At 48.8% G+C, this 17339-nt stretch overlaps 1 protein-coding gene across 1 annotated transcript in view; it reads left to right on the forward strand.

The window, feature by feature from the left end:
* The window catches only part of ARHGEF33 (Rho guanine nucleotide exchange factor 33), a 19890-nt gene extending 4290 nt beyond the window's left edge, over window positions 1-15600 (forward strand). The window contains exons 5-14 of the mRNA XM_056344684.1: window positions 958-1017; window positions 2224-2439; window positions 3082-3211; window positions 4539-4671; window positions 5483-5566; window positions 6451-6534; window positions 7344-7492; window positions 8351-8536; window positions 10232-10985; window positions 12753-15600. Coding sequence (XP_056200659.1) covers window positions 958-1017; window positions 2224-2439; window positions 3082-3211; window positions 4539-4671; window positions 5483-5566; window positions 6451-6534; window positions 7344-7492; window positions 8351-8536; window positions 10232-10985; window positions 12753-12890 — 1934 coding nt within the window. The 3' untranslated portion in view covers window positions 12891-15600. The remainder of the gene's footprint in view (window positions 1-957; window positions 1018-2223; window positions 2440-3081; window positions 3212-4538; window positions 4672-5482; window positions 5567-6450; window positions 6535-7343; window positions 7493-8350; window positions 8537-10231; window positions 10986-12752) is intronic.
* Window positions 15601-17339: the final 1739 nt, after the last annotated feature.

Below are 17339 nucleotides of genomic sequence, written 5' to 3' on the forward strand. Positions count from 1 at the left end.
GGCACAGAAAGGAGGATCACTGGGACTGGGCTAACAGAGAACAACTGGTGTCATTAAAGGGGCCATACCCGTGGTTCATTTGACAAGGGGACATGGGAGCTGGTACCTACGCACAGTAGGCTACTGGGGTCACCGCTCCTTGCATATACATATGGCTAGGAGAATCACCACCCCTTGCTAGCTGCGGATGCTGCTGACCCATGGTGTTAGGGTTACCCCTTGACCAGGAAAACACTGCCAACTGCCAAACACTTGTGAAGGCTGGAATCAAAGAAAAGGTGATGGACCAGAGCCTGTTTTTCTGTAATTAACTTTGGGGATCTAAACTGGTCTATCACTCTCTTGCTGTTCAGACAGGAAGATGCTAAAACCATATACATTTAAAATGTCAACAAAGGCAGAGACTGGATGAAAACCATGTGCTGTTTTCTACTCTGTTCTGCTCAGAATCTGGCCAGTCATGCCCCCTCTGCCCTACTCCGAGGTGGTGTGTTAGCCCTCTCCCTCACATCCCTCTTGCACATCCGCCTCACCCACTTATCTCACTCCCCCTTTCTTTCCAGTCATCTCACCTTTCCACTCTTCAATAAGCTCCTTTCCACCCAAAATGGCAGTGTCAGGCCTCCATCCTCTTGCTCTGCCTGCTGGGTGCCTTCTACCCAATGTGCACCTACTGAGCAAGGGCAAGTCAAGACTGTTCATGTTCCTCTGCAGTCATACAGCACCAAGCACAACAGGGAACTCCCCTCACTAGCCTGCCTGCAGGTGCTACTGCGACAAAGACTACAACAAGAGCCACAACAGTAAAGATCCTCCTTAGTGGAAGATCTAACAGGGGTGTTTCCATAGCAAAAATGTGAAAGACTTGAGGATCTAACCATAGTGACTGGGCTGGGCAGGAGGAATCCTGCTGTACAGCTGTCTCTTCTTGTAAAGTTTCCCTTTGTTCTTCAACAGTGTCTGACACCAGGATCATGCCAATGGGAGAAGGAAGTGTGAAAGTCATAGCAGGTCAAGGTAGGAAAATATCAAACTGTCAAAAAAAGAGTAGGATAATGACTCAAGAGTGTTTGCTTGCTTTACTGCACTTAAGGAATGCTTTCAAGGAACGCATTCCACAGGAATGTCTAACACTTCGCCTTGTACCTCCATTTTCATACTTGGCGTTGAGATATGAGGGCAAACCTGCATCCCTGAAGTGCCAAATACCTGACAGACAACGCAAAGGATTGCTATTTGGCAGGGAAAGCCTTCCTGCTGCTCTTTTGGCAGGTTCCAAGTGCCTTTGCAGAAAGGAAGAATTGAGGCTTACTGATGTGGCAAAGAATGATGAAAGTGCCATTTTGCCAGTGGGGAAGAGATGGTCTTTGCAGTGACTACACACCAGTAGAGCTGCTGCACTGTTTATTCACCCACCTGTAGACATGTCTGAATACTAACAGCGGAGTTTTTCTGGAATAAAAACTATTGGCCAGAAGTAACAGAAGGGTATAGTAAGGGGAGACCAAGGATCCTGGCCAGCAAAAGGACACATAAGAACAACAATTAGACGTTTGCACTGCTCACTAGAAGCACTCACTGTTCTGGATGGCTCTTTTGCTTGACTCCACTTGAAAGAGAGAGAACAAAAGCTAAGGAAAATTGTTCACTGCAACCCAAATTCAAAGTATTTGCATTAAAGCAATTCTAGCCCAATGGTTCTATGTACCTGCACCCTCTCCTACCTTCTCTGTGATTTAATAGCCTCAGACTATCAGTCCTGCTGCTGCTGTATAATCACATCACTCTAACAAAAATTTTAAGAGCCATGACAATTTACATCCATCGAAAATGGCATTTACATCCAAATTATAATACTTTGTTTCTACAGTACCTGCCAATAAGCACCATACTACCAAGTCCTGAAGTGTCCCAAAACCCTGAAGTGCAACCATACTTGGAATATATGGGGTTTTTTCTTTACCAACATGTGTCTAATTTTTGACCTTATTTGGCCTGCAAATAGATGCTGGAAGAGTGCAAACCTTGCTCTGCTGAAGTGCTCGCCCAACTGCATTTCATTTTGTAAAATAATGCTACAAGGCTACAGCCTTTGCGAAGCACAGAGAATGCTTCAAGCTCTCCTTCCGGTACTTCAAACAGACAATAATGCAGGTTAGCTGCCTGCTGTAGCATACCTGTCAACTGAGATGTCAGGATCCATACAGCTGTTTGTCATTGCAGGAGCAACCATAGAGACAGATGACAGCCTCAAGCCTTCCTTGACAACAGAGGGGCAGTCGAAAGTGCATCTGCCGTCAACAGTGTGGAAGCAGCCCAAGGACACCAAGGACTGGGGAGATGAATACATTTCCAAAGAGCAACCAGAGAGAGGGAAAGACATGGGTCAAAGCAGATACAGCTCAGCAGACAACATCATATGTGAACCATCTTTGGCTGGTAAGGACAGAATGGAAAACTGTGGCTACAGAGGCTCAAAGCTGTATTCATATCCAGTGTGAGCTGGTTGGTAATCAGCTTCTACAGAAGGAGGCAAACAAGCCAGTTTCTTCTGCTAGGGGGGGAATGTCTCAGGGCCTCAGTCTCCAAGACTTCTGGCCTCTGTATTTGCTGGTCTGTGCCACTGACAGAATTGCTCTGCACCCAGGACACCCATTCTCCTTTCCAAGACCTGGCAGATTCAGAGTACTGACAGGACTGTGACAGTGTAGTTGCTTAAGCAGGTGATAAATACAACTTTCTATTCTGCAGGAAACTGGATGTGAATCCCTGGTATGAGTTGTTTTGCCTTTGATTGCTTGCGTTGTTATTCTTAGGAAAAGAGTGGTATTCATAAAGGAAAACACATTTAACTTTGGAGCTTTCTTAGCAAACTGTGGTTCCAGTCATGTTTGGGGCATGCTGTAGCATCAGGCTAGAATTTTATATTTTGGGGAAAGCAGACACGCAAAGACAAGACATTGGTGTCACTTTTTGACAGCTTCTCCTTTCATGGTTTAATGTCAGATCACCAGTCTAACATGAGGCTGTCCTTGAGGTCAGCATTTCCTTATTTTAAACATAACCATTATCTTCTGGAAGCGAAAAGGCAGAACATCGCTTTGGAGCTGCTGGAGTCAGAAAGGAAGTATGTCATCAACCTTTCCCTAATCCTGAAGATCAAGGCCACGCTGCAAGGGCCAGATGTGAAAAGGAGTACCAAAGAGAGAAGGTATTTGATTTAGTGTGCTCTCTCTTCAGGGGAGTTTTCTTCAGTCAATGTTCTTTCTGCATCATCCTCTCTCCCACTTTTCTTTCATGCACAGAGATATCTTGGAACAATTACAGCTTATTTCTAGTTGAAAATTGGAGGCACTGGGAAGGTTTCTGCAGTGATTAAAGACTTTTCTGCCTGTTCTTGCACCCCGTCCACATTGCATCCCACAGCATTTCACTACTACTTCATTTCAGTCTCCTTCCGAGTCCCATCAGTCTCCTATTCTTCTTTTGCGCGCCTCCTGCCTGTATGGGAACAAAGCTCTGTGCATTCACTGCCTGCTTCTCCCAGTCCACAGCTCCAGTCTAGGAGCTGCTGTGGGCATAAGCCCCTGGCCAGTGGCCGCTATCCATCAGGTATCAATCTATACACACACACGTATTTAGCACAGACACAAGACCAGTGGGACTGACCCAGCTCAGCAGTTCAACCCAGCTCTTTGCAGAGGCCATCCTCTATGGCAGCCGACTCGGCTCCCAGGATGGGATAGCTCCTACAGCTCTCCCCGTTCACTCAGCTTTGGCCTGGGAGTTCCCAGCCCCTAAGCACATCTGGGAAGCCCAGTCCTTGCTAGCTCTCTTCTTTGGCTCTTTGCATTGTCCCTGTGAGCCCCACATCCAAGGAGTCATTTGACAGAAATTCACTGTAGGATATGCGGTACACGGGTTGATGTGGACTCATTTAAGCAGTTGCACCACACACCCAGTTCAATGGGAAGCATGATAGTCCGAAGTGAGCTTTTATGTTTACTCTTTTTCCCTGGCGTCTTTCTATATGGCAAAATATTTCAATATTTGACATCTTCATTCTGATTCTGGATGAAAGCAGCATGAAATGACAGAAAGCACATGTTGACCAGCCCCATATCAAGGCACTGGCTTGTTGAAGCACCTCACAAATCAGACAACACACAAAGCTGAGGAGCTCTCCTCCAAGCACTCTATGGGATGGCTCAGGGCCACAGCCCTTCTTCATTAGCCACACCAGCATTGCCTTGGGCTTTTTAATTCTGCAAATTCTGGCCAGCTACACAATGCACTGGAGGGTTAGGCCAAGAAACCTTCAAAACACTGTAATAATAGCCTACTGGAAAGGGTACCTGCATGTACACAGCAGCCAAAACAGGGCCTCCTGGTGCAGCCAGGACTCCAACAAAAGTGGTTAATAATACCTGTGTTTAAAGCAAGCCTGTGCTGACCGCCCACGAATGCACGCTTCAGCAGTAAACACTTAGGGCTGAGCTTCTGCTCTGCATAACCAGTCTGATATCGTCTGCCTTCAGTTTCTTCCCCAACTCTTTGCGGTACCTGGTCCAGCAGCATGTCGATTTACTTCACGCTCTGCAGGAGCGAGTCCTGAGCTGGCCACGACAAGGGATCCTGGGAGACATCTTCCTGAAGTTAACAAACGATGAGGTATGTTACAGACCTCTCTGGACTCTTCTTCTGCTATGACTCGTGACTTCAGTGCCGCTGGCCCACAGGTGGGCCAAGTCACCTTGCAGCAGAGGGGCTGTGCTGTGAAGCTGTGCCTAGTAAGGCCTTTCAGCCAGCCTCCTTTGAGCAGGGTCCCAGCGCACGGGAGCCCCTTTGTTACAGCACCTGGCTGGTCAGGGAGCCCAGGTGCCAGACCTCCCTCGGGGCATGCAGCCACAGAGCACAGCCCTCCAACAAATGCATGAGCCCTGGACTCGGTTGCAGGAGCATGAGCCTTGACAGCTTGGGTGTCTGTAGTCACAGTGAGGGTGTGAAAAGAGCTCCCCCCAATACACCTTGCTCAGAGTTTTGACAAGCGGGTGGGCAGGTCCCTTGGCCTATATGGTTTGTAGCCCCAAGTAAAGCAGCACCTGCTTCTCAGGGAGAAGGTGTGCCCAACCCACAGGCAAGCAACGGGACCTCTCCTAGAAGGATGTGTAAAAGCTCATCTGGTGCTTTATAAATTTTAAGAGTCTTAAATAATAAAAGCCTCTTCCTCCCCAGTCTCTCTACCTCTCCCATGTGCTATAAAGCTTTATACACTGTGCTCAGCAGCTGAACACATTTTATTAAACGGCCTTTCTTGAGAAGTCCCAAGCCCTGAAAGCTTCACACAGTTAGCAGCTCTGCCGCACTGACGAGCTCCCAGGGTGTGTGTGGGGGAAAATCAAGAGTTTCTCATTCTGGCTGGCTCTATGACTAAAAAACTCTTTTTAAGTTTCTTCATTATTTTCTCCTTTCCTTTTGTAAGAATAATTTTCTGGACTACTACGTTGCTTACCTGAGGGACCTGCCCGAATGCATCTCTCTGATCCATGTGGTGATCCTGAAGGAGGTAAACTTCCTGGCTGCTCCACAGACACATAATGGCAACATGCAAGCCCAGAGCTCTTCCTGTTACGCTGCCCACTGCAGGACTCTCCTGCCAACCCACCTGTTCTGTTACCAAATGCCAGTTTCCCGAAGGTTGCCATGGCATACACCTACAAAAAGGCAGCTTTAAAGTTTTTGTCACTCTGTGTAACCAAAGCTGTATTTCTGCTGTGACATGAAATAAATTCTCAGACCAAACCTTCCAGAAAGCTTGCCTATGCACATGCTAGCCAAACCTGTCCCAGGCAGACGGTGTCTCCTGTAAAACGGAGGACTCATCCAACCAAAACCCCACTCTTGGTTTCTCTAAGTGCTTTAGAGACAAAACAGTCTCTAGTGTTCAGCTTCAGGTATTTGGTCTCACACCCTTGATTCCTGGTTTAAACCAAGCAAGTTAAATATAAAGGTAGTTTTAAAGTCTAATAACTAAATCACACTAGCTCACTTCCAAGATGTCTTAATTGAGAAGTCGATCTTGTTTTGTTCAATTCATTTGAGCCTAAACTAAGAACTTCATTTTGAACAATAGCGTCTACCTGAGGTTTCAATGAAACTTAACTAGTGCACTTTAAACATACACCCCCTACTCAATTAGGCTGAGTGTCCCTCATAGATGATCCCCAACCTAAGAAATTTCATCTTTAGGACTAGTATTACTGGTGGAAGGAGTTGCAGATACCCCTTTCCAGAAGCAAGATGAAGACCAGTGTACTGTCACCACAACTGGTGTGCTCCTGTGAACTGCTGTAACTGCTTACAGCACAACTACTTGGTAAATCCCAAAACCACTTGGAAGCAGATTTGTTTTATGGGTGGGAAAGACTGAACTTGCTTTCTCTATTTCAGGTAGAAGAAGAAATCAAGTCTGATCTCTACATTCTGTTCTTCCATATAGTCCAGCGAATCCCTGAATACCTTATTCATCTACAGGTAGGGCCCCAGAATCGAAACTGTTTTGTTGAGCTCTTATCACATGTGACTTTTAACTGAGAGCTTGTATTCAGGCATGTACAGGTATAGGGCTTCTGGCTAAACCAGCAGGCTCTGAAAAAACAAACAAACCACTTCTGAAAGGGAAAGCCAGCTGAGAACAGCTTAATTTTCACAATTTTCACCTGAAGCTTGCTTCTATTTGCCCGTTTCTCCATTTGTTCTGACAGAACCAGCTTCTGTGCCCCGGGAAGCTGAAGGATCTGCTGCCTGCTGCTGCTCTGGGAGAACAGGAGGCCAGAGATGGGGCACATCTACTGTGAGCTCCAACCTAACTCCTGTAACAGAGCTGGCCTCTTTGCTGAGTGGTCCACATGCCTGTCAGATGAGAAACAGAGGGCTAGAGGCTCCTAGGGCCCAACAACCTTTCCTACAGAGAGCTTGCTGATAAAAAGTTCTGGTTCACCGGAGTGTTATCTGAATTGTACCAAAACATTTCAGACAAGGCAAATGACACAGAAAGCAAGCCCTATAAAACCCAAAAGATCAGTTTATTTATCCAATGCTAAACTCAACCAGTGCATCACCTGCACGCTCCATGATTACAATTACAGTGGTTACTTGTGTATTTGCACTGGAGTAGTAGGAGGCAGGCCCCATCCCAGCCCCTCAGAAACTGGTGCTGCTAAGAGCTCCCACAGGGCAGTGCTACGGGCACTCCAGCACACTAATCCATGGTCCTGATAGCGGCTTCTCCTAAGCAAGGCTTAGGACAACCTCCAAACAGCCTGTTCTCCTCTGTGCCCCAGAATGTCCTGAAGTTCACGGAGCAAGAGCATCCTGACTATTACCTGCTGCTGGTGTGTGTGCAGCGCCTCCGGGTTTTCATCTCGCACTACAGCCTCCTCTTCCAATGCAATGAGGACCTGCTTATACAGAAGAGGAAAAAGCTGAAGAAGTAAGCACAACATCAGTTCTCATTCTCTCCATCACCAGGGAAAGGGAGGTGCAGGGAAAGCCTGGAAACAGGGGGATGTACATCCAGGCAAGATCAACAGGCACACTGTTCTGTTGAAATAAAACAAATCCCTTCGCATATGAACGCTGGAGAACGCTCACTATTGGCATGTGTCCTCCAAACAGAGGTCAGATTTGGGGTGGGCCCTTCTTCTAACTCTGAGAGTGAATGGAAAGTCAGCTTAATCCTTCTAAACATAGCAACCACATGTTTTAGGGGAACATTTGATTCCTTAAGCTGATGGCAGTCACTCCCCAAAAGGGAGAATCCATGGGGACTTAGCTCAGGGCCCTGGTGAACACCAAGACTGTTGCCTGAAGCCCTCACAGACTAAGACTGAGAAAGAACAGTATTACTGGGGGAGTGGGGTGGGAGAAACAAAAGCTCCCATAACCTGTTTGAGATGAATTATGATAGAAACGACCCTGAACATAGATTCTCAAGTTGTGGTTCAGAGGAGTTCCTTTGAAATCAAGACTTTTTACTAAAATTAACAGCTGGTTGCTTTTGCTCCTTGTGATGATTCGCTGGGGGAACAGGACAAGATCAAACTTCAAGTGAAGCTTCTAAGTATCAAGGGTGGTAAAGGGCTGGAGCAGACTGCTGGGGGGGGGGGCTGCTGTCAGGAAAGCCATTAAGAACAGGACAGAAAGCAGGCTGCCCTGCTGACTGGGACAGACTGGGTGAAACGGGTCCTTCCTTGGGGCAGGAAGTGGTGAATGGGAATACTAAGGTCCCTCCCAGCCCTGTTTTCTGTGGTTCTACATGCTTGTGCTCATTGCCTGCCTTATTTCTTAGCACGACGATGGATTTCTCCTCCCTCAGGTCATCCCTGGTGAAGCTGTACAAAGGTCTCACCTCCCAGTGTACGAGCCAAGATGTTTCTCCGACACCCAGCGCAACATCTATCCGGGACAGCGGGATCCACTCCGAAGAGACAATACAGTCATTCCCACCAGCACCTTCCTCTGGCACGACAACCCCGTAAGCCTATTGTCTTAGCAGGCGGCTTTCAAAGTAGCTTGAAAACTCTTTCCTCACCCATACTATGCCAGTGACACCAGGCAATTACAGATTGCCATTTCCAAGACTACCCTCCCTGTCTGTGCATAGAGAGATGAAGAGCTGGCTCCTTCCTGCTATCCACTACTGTGCAGCCTACAGGCAGGAAACATTTCAGAGCTCTACCCAGGGCTGTTACTGCTCTTGCTAGCTGTCTTAACCATATACCAGGGAGGACATGTATTTGTGTAGGCCTGGCAGTAGTGTGCACAGTAACACTCTGCATTATTCACTGTCAGCATTACAAGAGCTAGGAAACATGACCAAGGTCTCAGACTAGCAATAAAAGTACTCTTCCAGACAGCATGTCATTGGATAATGGGAACCACTATCACAAGATGCAAGTACAAACGGGTTCAAAAAGGCACAAGACTAACTCAAGAAAGACAGGGCTACTGGTAGCACACGGCAATCTGGCCATTTCTAGCCCACTGATAGGTGCCAGCTGAGATCATCATCAAAGGAGCACACTAGACGTGTCTTTTTTCTTAGGTCAGCAATTTGTGGCTGTTGTGCTTCCTTACATCATTTGACACTAACAAGAAGAGCTTGGCTTCATCGTTCTGAGTCCCACCTCAAGTGGCAGGGTCATTAGATCAGTCCCTGGCTGCCTCCTCACCAGACTACCCAAGCCAACCTCCCTCCCCTCACAGATACGATGTTCCAGGCCCCCATTCTGGTAGCCTCAGCTGGTGCCTCCCCAGTTTCCCCACCTTCGTCCTGAACTTAGGAGCCAACATGGGTCCAGGTGGGGCCTCATCAGCACTGAACGGAAGTGGGGAAAGTAACTCGGCCGGCTTGGCTGGCTATGCAGCTCTTAATACAGCTCAGGTCAGGGTTTGCCCTGTCTGCCATAAAAGCATGCTGTCAGCTTGTCTTTAACCTAGCGCTGGCTATAATCCCAAGTTCATACCAGGGCTGCTGCTCAACCCAAACCTCCCAGCCTGCTCTGATACATGGAGATATCTTGCCTCAGATGCAGAGCTCTGCACATCTTGAACATCACAAGGTTCCTGTTCCCCCACTCCATTCATTATATCCCCAGAAGATGGCAGTGGGACCTTCCTAACTAGTGTTCGTTAATGGAGATGCACACCCTGCACCTAATACCTCATCCAAAGCAGTACTCTCTCCTGACTTACCTGCAACACACAGATGGCAGGAGCCCTCCAAGTACTCCTGACACTTCTGGGGACAGTCACCCTACCCAAGAGAAGAACCTTATCCACTGGAAAAGACAGTCAGATGACACGGAAGCAAGACACAGCGCCCCTACATTACAGAAAGAGCAGTAAAAATCCAAAATGCAGATGAGCAGGAAAGAGATGGACCAGTTGGCTTCTCATCTCTGTTTCTATTCATTTCATGGCGTAGAGTACAAAAATCAGCCAAAGCTACTAGATAAGTGGTTCTGCCGCTGCTGGCTTGCTCCTCCTAACCCAGCCAGGCAATTAGTAGCAGCTCTGTTACCAAGATAGGAAAATACCTTTTGGCTTTAAAAGCAGGAGAATGGGGCTGGGGGAGTGAGGGGGGAAGTGGGCTTGTCATGTTGTCTCTCAGTCATCCTTTAGTATTCCACTTCCTTCTGTTTTTTTTGTTTTGTCTCTTATTTTTAAGGCATCTGATGCCCCAGATGAAGAAACCCCAGCCAACCGTGATGGAGAACATCCAGGCTGTAAAGTCCCCGGACTGGGAAATGGAAAGTAGAAAACACGAGAGGCCAGAGAACATCCTTGCATCTTCTCAGCTCACAGAGCAGGAACTCAAGGCTCTGACAGCCCCCTTACAATCCATCCCTGAAATGGAGTATGAAGCACCACCAGCTGATGCAGTGGGAAACACTGAGCGAGCCATCAGGACCTCTGTGGAGCTGCTGCAGGATGCAAGGAACTTTGCGCCAAGCTACGAAGAGTTCGACTACCCTGGGGAGGTTTTCACTCTGCCAGGCCCCTATGAAGATGATGCCTTCCAAAATCTTGCTCTCTTTGAGAATTGCTCCCCAGCCTCTTCCGAGTCCAGCTTAGACATTTGCTTCCTTAGGCCTGTTAACTTCACATCAGAACCAGAGAGGACAGATCATGCCTTACAGCCACTGCCTAAGAGCTGCACTCCCGTAAGCAGCAGTACTTACAAGCGTGAGATGTTCCACAGCAAAGGCAAGCAGCTGAGCAGGTCTCTGAAGGAGCTGCCAAGGAGCGCTGAGGGTGTGAGCACCAGACTCTACAGCACACGGAGCAGCAGTGGGAGCCGGCTGCAGCAGAAGCAGGAGAGGAATGTCCAGCCTCACATGATCTCAGCCTCATCTCGAAGCTCCCAAAGGGGCTACTTCCCCCCACAGAGAGGAGCGGGTGAAAAACAGAGCTTTTTGGAAGTAAGGAGGCTTAAATAGAAGGAGGAAAAAAAAATAAATAATGGCACATGGTGGTGCAGAAGCAGCAGCAGGAGAAACATCTGAGATACAGTTAGGGTAGAACATGCCAAAATAGCTTCCAAGTCCACACGCTCAAAGTCCTCATCTGCATGTACATGCCCAAGGGCGGGATAAGACAGCTTCTTTTCACAGACATCTTCCCTGGGGACAAGCATGGGCTTGAGGCACGCGGCTGGCTGAGTGACAGCTAGAACACCCTTGCGACAAGCTAGCTTCTCCTGTGTCTCTAGCTGTCACCAGGCTTCCTCCACAAGTAAATGTATCTGATCAGGGTCACCAAGTATGTGCAAAGCTGTTCAAAATTAGTGCTACGGGGCAGTACCCAGTTAGAAAGGTGCCTTTCCACCTGCTGTGAGGAGTGCTGCATTAAAAAAAGCAATGGCTTTAGTGTCAGGTCCTCAGCCAGTGTAAACCAGCATGGCTTGGCCAAACTTGGCCCATTTACACCAGCAAAGATCTGGTCCATGGGCTTTGTTTCACCCGTGTTTGTTGCACGGATTGCAGACCCGTGCTAAAGTCTGTGTGAAAACAGAGCCCAGCAACTGTGGCCCCTCAGACAGGCACTGGCATGGCAGGTGGCACTCGAGCCCGTCAGGGACACCCGGTCTTGCAGGAACAATGTTTCCGCCGTCTGCAGTGCCTGTTCAGCAGGCTGTGAGCTCTCACAGTCAGGGGGAAGCTGCCCTTCACACCTCCTGGAGAAGAGGCCGAGGGTGCTGCGAGTGTTTAGCTAGTTTTCTCAGCGCTGTGTGGAGAAACACCCTCCTGTGAAAATGAGGCAAGATACGTATGAGGCTGTAGATGCAGATGATGATGGGAGGAAGGTTCCAACAGCCTGACTGAAAAGGCAGCACAGAAACATCAAAAGAAAAGAGGAAAAAGTCTCGTGAGTGAAGGAGGTGGTGCACAGCTGAGCAGGGGAGATGAGGCAGAGGGAGAAGAGCCATGGGGCCACAACCACCCCTGAAACAGGAGCCTGTGAGCTCTCTGGCTCTCACCTGCACAGAGCTCTGGCCACAGCAGGGTGCAGATGTGGAGCTAGTCCAGAACAGCAAGACACGTTCTCCCTCACGGAGCAAAGCAGACCACGGTGGCACTGGTGGGCAGAACTGGCAAAAAGGGACTTGTCCAGAGCCTTGCTGAGAGGAACTCGGCGCTCTCCAGAAAGGGGGAGAAACCTTTTAGCAGCACATTTACCACAAGGTGTGTGTCCTAATGAAGCATTCTGCCCCACAGATATAAAACCAGGCAGCAGCAGAGCCAACAGAAGAGTCTTTCACACCGTATCAGCTCAAAAAGCCCGAAGCCTCCCTGCCCTAGGGGTAAACAGAGCTCTTGAGCAAGGCCAGGGTGGGAAGCTACTTCAGCTGCCCATGCTGGCTTGCTCCCTCGTTGGCAAAACGGGCTAGGTAAGCTCCCCCTAAACAAAAAGCTTAGTAAGGAAGGCTCCAGTTCCCTCTAAAAATGCTTATCCTTGCACTCCTCTGCCACTGCCTCAGCCTCAGAGCCAGCAACAAGCTCTCTGCAGAGGTGCCAGTGCTGCTGAGGCCCAAGTGACCTCCTGTCTCCCAGCTTTGCCAGCATCTTCTCACTCACCAGGTCCCTCCTAGCACAGAGAGAGAGAGAGAGAGAGGGAGAGAGAGAGAGAGAGGAGGGGACAAGGATGGGAGGTTGCAAATGCTGGTTAAATTGTCTTTTCCCTTTTAGGAGCTCCATGCAGAAGACAACACCAGGTTCTGCCAGAAGGATGACAATGAGCAAACATCCTTCAGCGACCACAACCCACGGCACGAGCCCAAGGGGGGTTTCCGGAGCTCCTTCCGCAAGCTCTTCAAAAAGAAATAAGCAGCCCCAAGAAAGGCAGGCCACAGCCAAAGCGCAACAGTGCTTCCCCAGGTCCCCGAGGGTGGAGGCAGGCAGCAAGGCCCCAAGATCCCCCCAACACAGTAGGTGGAGGGGTGGGGGAGAGGAGACTGTCACAACTGCCTTACAAATGTGTCCTGTTCTTCCCAGCACACGGCAGGGCCAGGCTATGGGTGGAAGTGGAGCTCAGCCAGCAGGTCCAATAAGCACAGGAACTTGCTAGTTTTCACTCCTGCCTGACTTCACTTTCCTTAGAGTTTTGGAAAGCTTTGGCCAAATCCCACTACCTTCTCCTCCCCCTCATCCCCCAACACTGCCTGACTCGCCATACATCTTTGCTCTTCCAAATTCAAGCCAGGTCTAATTTGGGCTTACCCACAACAGAAGGGTTACCTTTGCAGCCTTGGCATCCTGGCCAGAAGTCTGAAATGCCCCTTTCCTCCACTTTCAAAAAAAACCCCAAACCAACCCCAACAGAACACCTCACAAACCAAGCCAAACGACCAACCCTGCCCCCCTCCCCTCAACCCAACAACCCCAAACCAAAACAAAAAAATCCTTAAACCCAAAACCCCCAACCAAGACCCTCCACCGTCCTCCATCAATGAGGTCTTCCAGGAAGCCAGCTCACATTACCCTGCTGGTTTGAGAAGGTCTGATAAGCATCAGCTGTAATACCTGGGCTTCGTGCTGCTTAATCAGCAGCATCCTTTCTTTTGGCCTTCCACCACTCCCAAAAATCGTCCTTCACCTTTTATGTGGCATGCTGTTTCTTGAATTGCCTCCTGCTGTATGAACCTCTGCTCCTGCTGTCCAAATTGCCTGTGCCTCTGGGCAGGTGATGCAGGTTGAGCCCAGGTCCTGCCAGGAGAGACGACGACTCTTCTCCACCCTATTCCCACCACGGATCCACACAGACGCTGACACACAGTCAACCAGTGTCCTGGCTCCTGGTCTATAACAGACCTGAAATACTCTTTGCTAACTCTCTTTGACCTGACACAAGCCCCATCATGTGCAGCACCGTGCTTTGGAGCAGTCGTTCTAGCCAAAATTGAGGCGCTAGGGCAGGAAAGTCAGTGGTGCCCCATGTCCAAAGTCACAAGCTCTCCTTCTTCTGCAAGGATACTCTTCCTCCCACAAGGCCACAACACGCCACCCTCCTCACATCTTGACATGACAAACCCTCAGTAATGCTGTTCTCCACAGAATACTTTAGCTTTTGTTAAAAAGGAAGTATGGAGAGAAACAGCCCTCTGGTGTCACACCCCCGCAGCCAGGGCACTGTTGGTGCAAGGCTGTGGCGTTAGCTGAAGTTGGGGCATGCTAAGGGCAGTTTCAAGAGGAAATGTGGTTTTATCGCTTTATTTTGGCAGGGTTGGGACACTGATCTGTCAAAGAACAGATCCACCTGAAGAGGTTCTGAACCGCCTCCTCGGGGCCAACAGCAACACCACAGGAGAAATACACAGGGCTGTGAGATTAGGGGCTTGGGACTAACACCAGCGTGACTGAACCCGGTGCCAAGAGAAGAGCAACCACCGTGCTGCACAGCTCTCCTGGCAGTGGCTACGGTGCAGGGAGGGCCTGGAGCAATGTCCTTGGCTGTGGCGGCTCACACCCACTGCAGACGCTGGGCCTACAGCTCTCCCATAGTGTTGACTGACCTGCATCTACCATCTGCTTTTGCTCCTCTGGTGGAGGTGAAGAGGTGTGTGTGTGTGAAAAGGGTTATCCACCCAAGACAGGCAAAATCCATCCTTTATCTCAACCAACGTTTTCCCAGCATTTCAAGAAAGTGACCAAGCAAAGCCCCATTTTATTTAGCTGATGCCTGCCTGACAAATTTTACTGGACCCAGAACAGTTCCCCAAAATCCACTTCTCCTTACAGAGAGAAAAAAACCATCACCCATCCATCCACCCACCCCTACCCCCCAGCTTCTGGAAACCATTCTGGGAAGATTTTTTTTTTTTCCCCCCAGCTTTTTAATGACAAAAAACCCCCCTTCCGTCTCTTTCCCGCTTCCCCACATCCTCATCAAATTGGCAGTTCCCTGGCCCTTCCCAGTCAGGACTGCTCCATGCTGACCAGCCACTGCAGCCAAGACACTTCCTAGGACTTCACAGCTTTCAGACAGTGCAGGGCCAGGACAGAAACACACAAGAAGAGCCAGATACTTGTAACTGAAGCATCAGCAAAGCCTGTTTGTTCTGCAAAAGAATCAGCCATAGACAGACTTATTTGTCCATGGAACCAGTTATACCAACACGGCTAAGTTTCCACTGTAAAGCACTGATGCTGTCAAGGGCTCTCATGCTTGTGCCTTTGTTCTCACATGTAACACCACTTCTGTCCTTCATACAACAAACTTGGTCCTCACACTTGCCAGGACAGAAACAGGACAAAGGGGAAAACCTACCTGCTAACTTCTTCTAGGTGAGGAAATCCTTCTGAAGTGGCAGACTCTCGCTTGTAAAATGCACGTGGATTTTAGCTTCTGTTTTAGTAATTTAAGGGATGGTCAGAATTGATGGTTATTTCTTTCTGATCCTGTATGAGTTCTTACTTCCAGGCCTGTACTTCCATTTGAGATGTTCTTGTACCTACTTAGAATCTGCAAATGTAAATAAAATGAATGAATGATGCTCAGCACCACACAAAACCACACCTCTTGCAGGATCTGATCCAACTTTACCTTTAGTGTACGTGTGTGCTCTGGATTGTTTTTCTTCCTGTGCCAAATAAATGTTGCTTTTAAATAACACCGTTGCCTCTTTTGCAGTGAATCAGCCATTAAGATCACATCCTTTAATAGAAGACACATATTTCTCAGGTCCCCTTCTGAGGCAACGTTACTTACAAAATCCTGTTCCCCTGCACACACAGTCACGGGAGAAGACTGTTTCCATATGCCTGGTTCAAAGACCCAGCACTCACCTGACTCACTCTCTAGGCTTCTGGTCAAGATCTTGCTGTCGGTGCAGCTCACTGTGATGTTTCTTCAGCTCCTTCTTCCATGTCCTTTAGTCCTTCTGCTGCTTCTGTACAGACACATGAGTTTTCACAAAAAAAAAAAAATAATCTCATGAGTCTCCTCCATGGACATACACGCCACTGTGATCCATTGATCACAACTCTGTATGTGATTCATTGATCCAACTCTGTAAGAGATCTTAGTATCTTCCTGTGTATCACAAACACCTGTCACATACCATGTTATTTGAAAATTTAATTCCAGTTCTGACTGCTAACACTCTTACCATTGGCACATTCTCAGCACGTCCAAAACAATGCTGCCACAGAGACAACTCAGCCCGCGGAGCTCACACCTCCCCACGCCACGCAGCACCTGCAAGTGCATGCAGCATTCCTCCCCCTGCTCCGCATCTCCCTGCAGTGCTGCATCACCTGGGGACAACTGTCTCAGAGATTAGACCAGGGATCCTCAAACTCTTTAACCAGGGGGCTGGCGTGGATGAAGTGGCAGGGACTCATCTGTGGCTGCTTGGTTTCCCCCCCCCAACCCCTGGCGGGGGGGCGGGGGGTTCTGTAAATACCAGGGGCCGGACTGAGGACCCTGGGGGGCATATCTGGCCCACAGGCCGTAGTTTGAGGACCCCTGGATTGAGAGTATGCCAGCAGAGTTTTGAATCAACAGCCCAAATGCAGTTTTACTCTTGTGCAAATCTAGTGGGGTGTTTCCTCCTCAGATCCCTTTCCATCATGGATGCAGAAGATGCCCATCAGCTGGCTGCCAGGGAACTGCCAGCACCTGAGGCAGCCCCCAGCAGGACACGCTTCTCCTCATGGCTGTGACTCTTCTAGGTCACCTCTCCATGGCTACACTCTCTGCTTCAGTCAGCCACCCTTGATCCTCCTCAGATTATGGCATTTCCTTGGATTACTTTATGACTTTCAGTGCTGGTCCTCTCACCACTTCATTCCTCTAAACCAGCGTAAATGAGGCTACTTCTAAGTTTGTGTAACTTAAATACTTTCTCCTACTTCTTTCCCCCAGAGCTGCAATGTATTGTGGCTTCCCCTGCAAGTTCTTAGGCTATTCTCACCTCAGAACAAGTCACACACATGTATAAATATGCCTCAGCAAGGGCAAAACCCACTTCCAACAGGGTCCAAGGAATCCAGCTGCTTTTTTCAAAGTCTGCACAAGGCTGTCAGGGCCCCTTGTTCACGCCTAAACAGGAGAGGATGCATGGGGCACACACAGCATTGTCTTTGGCCACTGTTCGGTTTTGTGGGGTGGATTAGATGGAGGAGGTGACCATGAACCTTCAGCAGTTTCTCCTTGCGAGTAGTTTTCATTTATTCACTCTCTTCTTTGAAAGCAGATGTTTGCCTATTGCCAGATGCAAGATATTAAACATGATGTGCCTTTATTTACTGTGACCTGATTCAACAAGGAGATGA

The sequence above is a fragment of the Falco biarmicus genome, chromosome 6 (genome assembly GCF_023638135.1).
Source record: "Falco biarmicus isolate bFalBia1 chromosome 6, bFalBia1.pri, whole genome shotgun sequence".
NCBI classification, from domain to species: domain Eukaryota; kingdom Metazoa; phylum Chordata; class Aves; order Falconiformes; family Falconidae; genus Falco; species Falco biarmicus.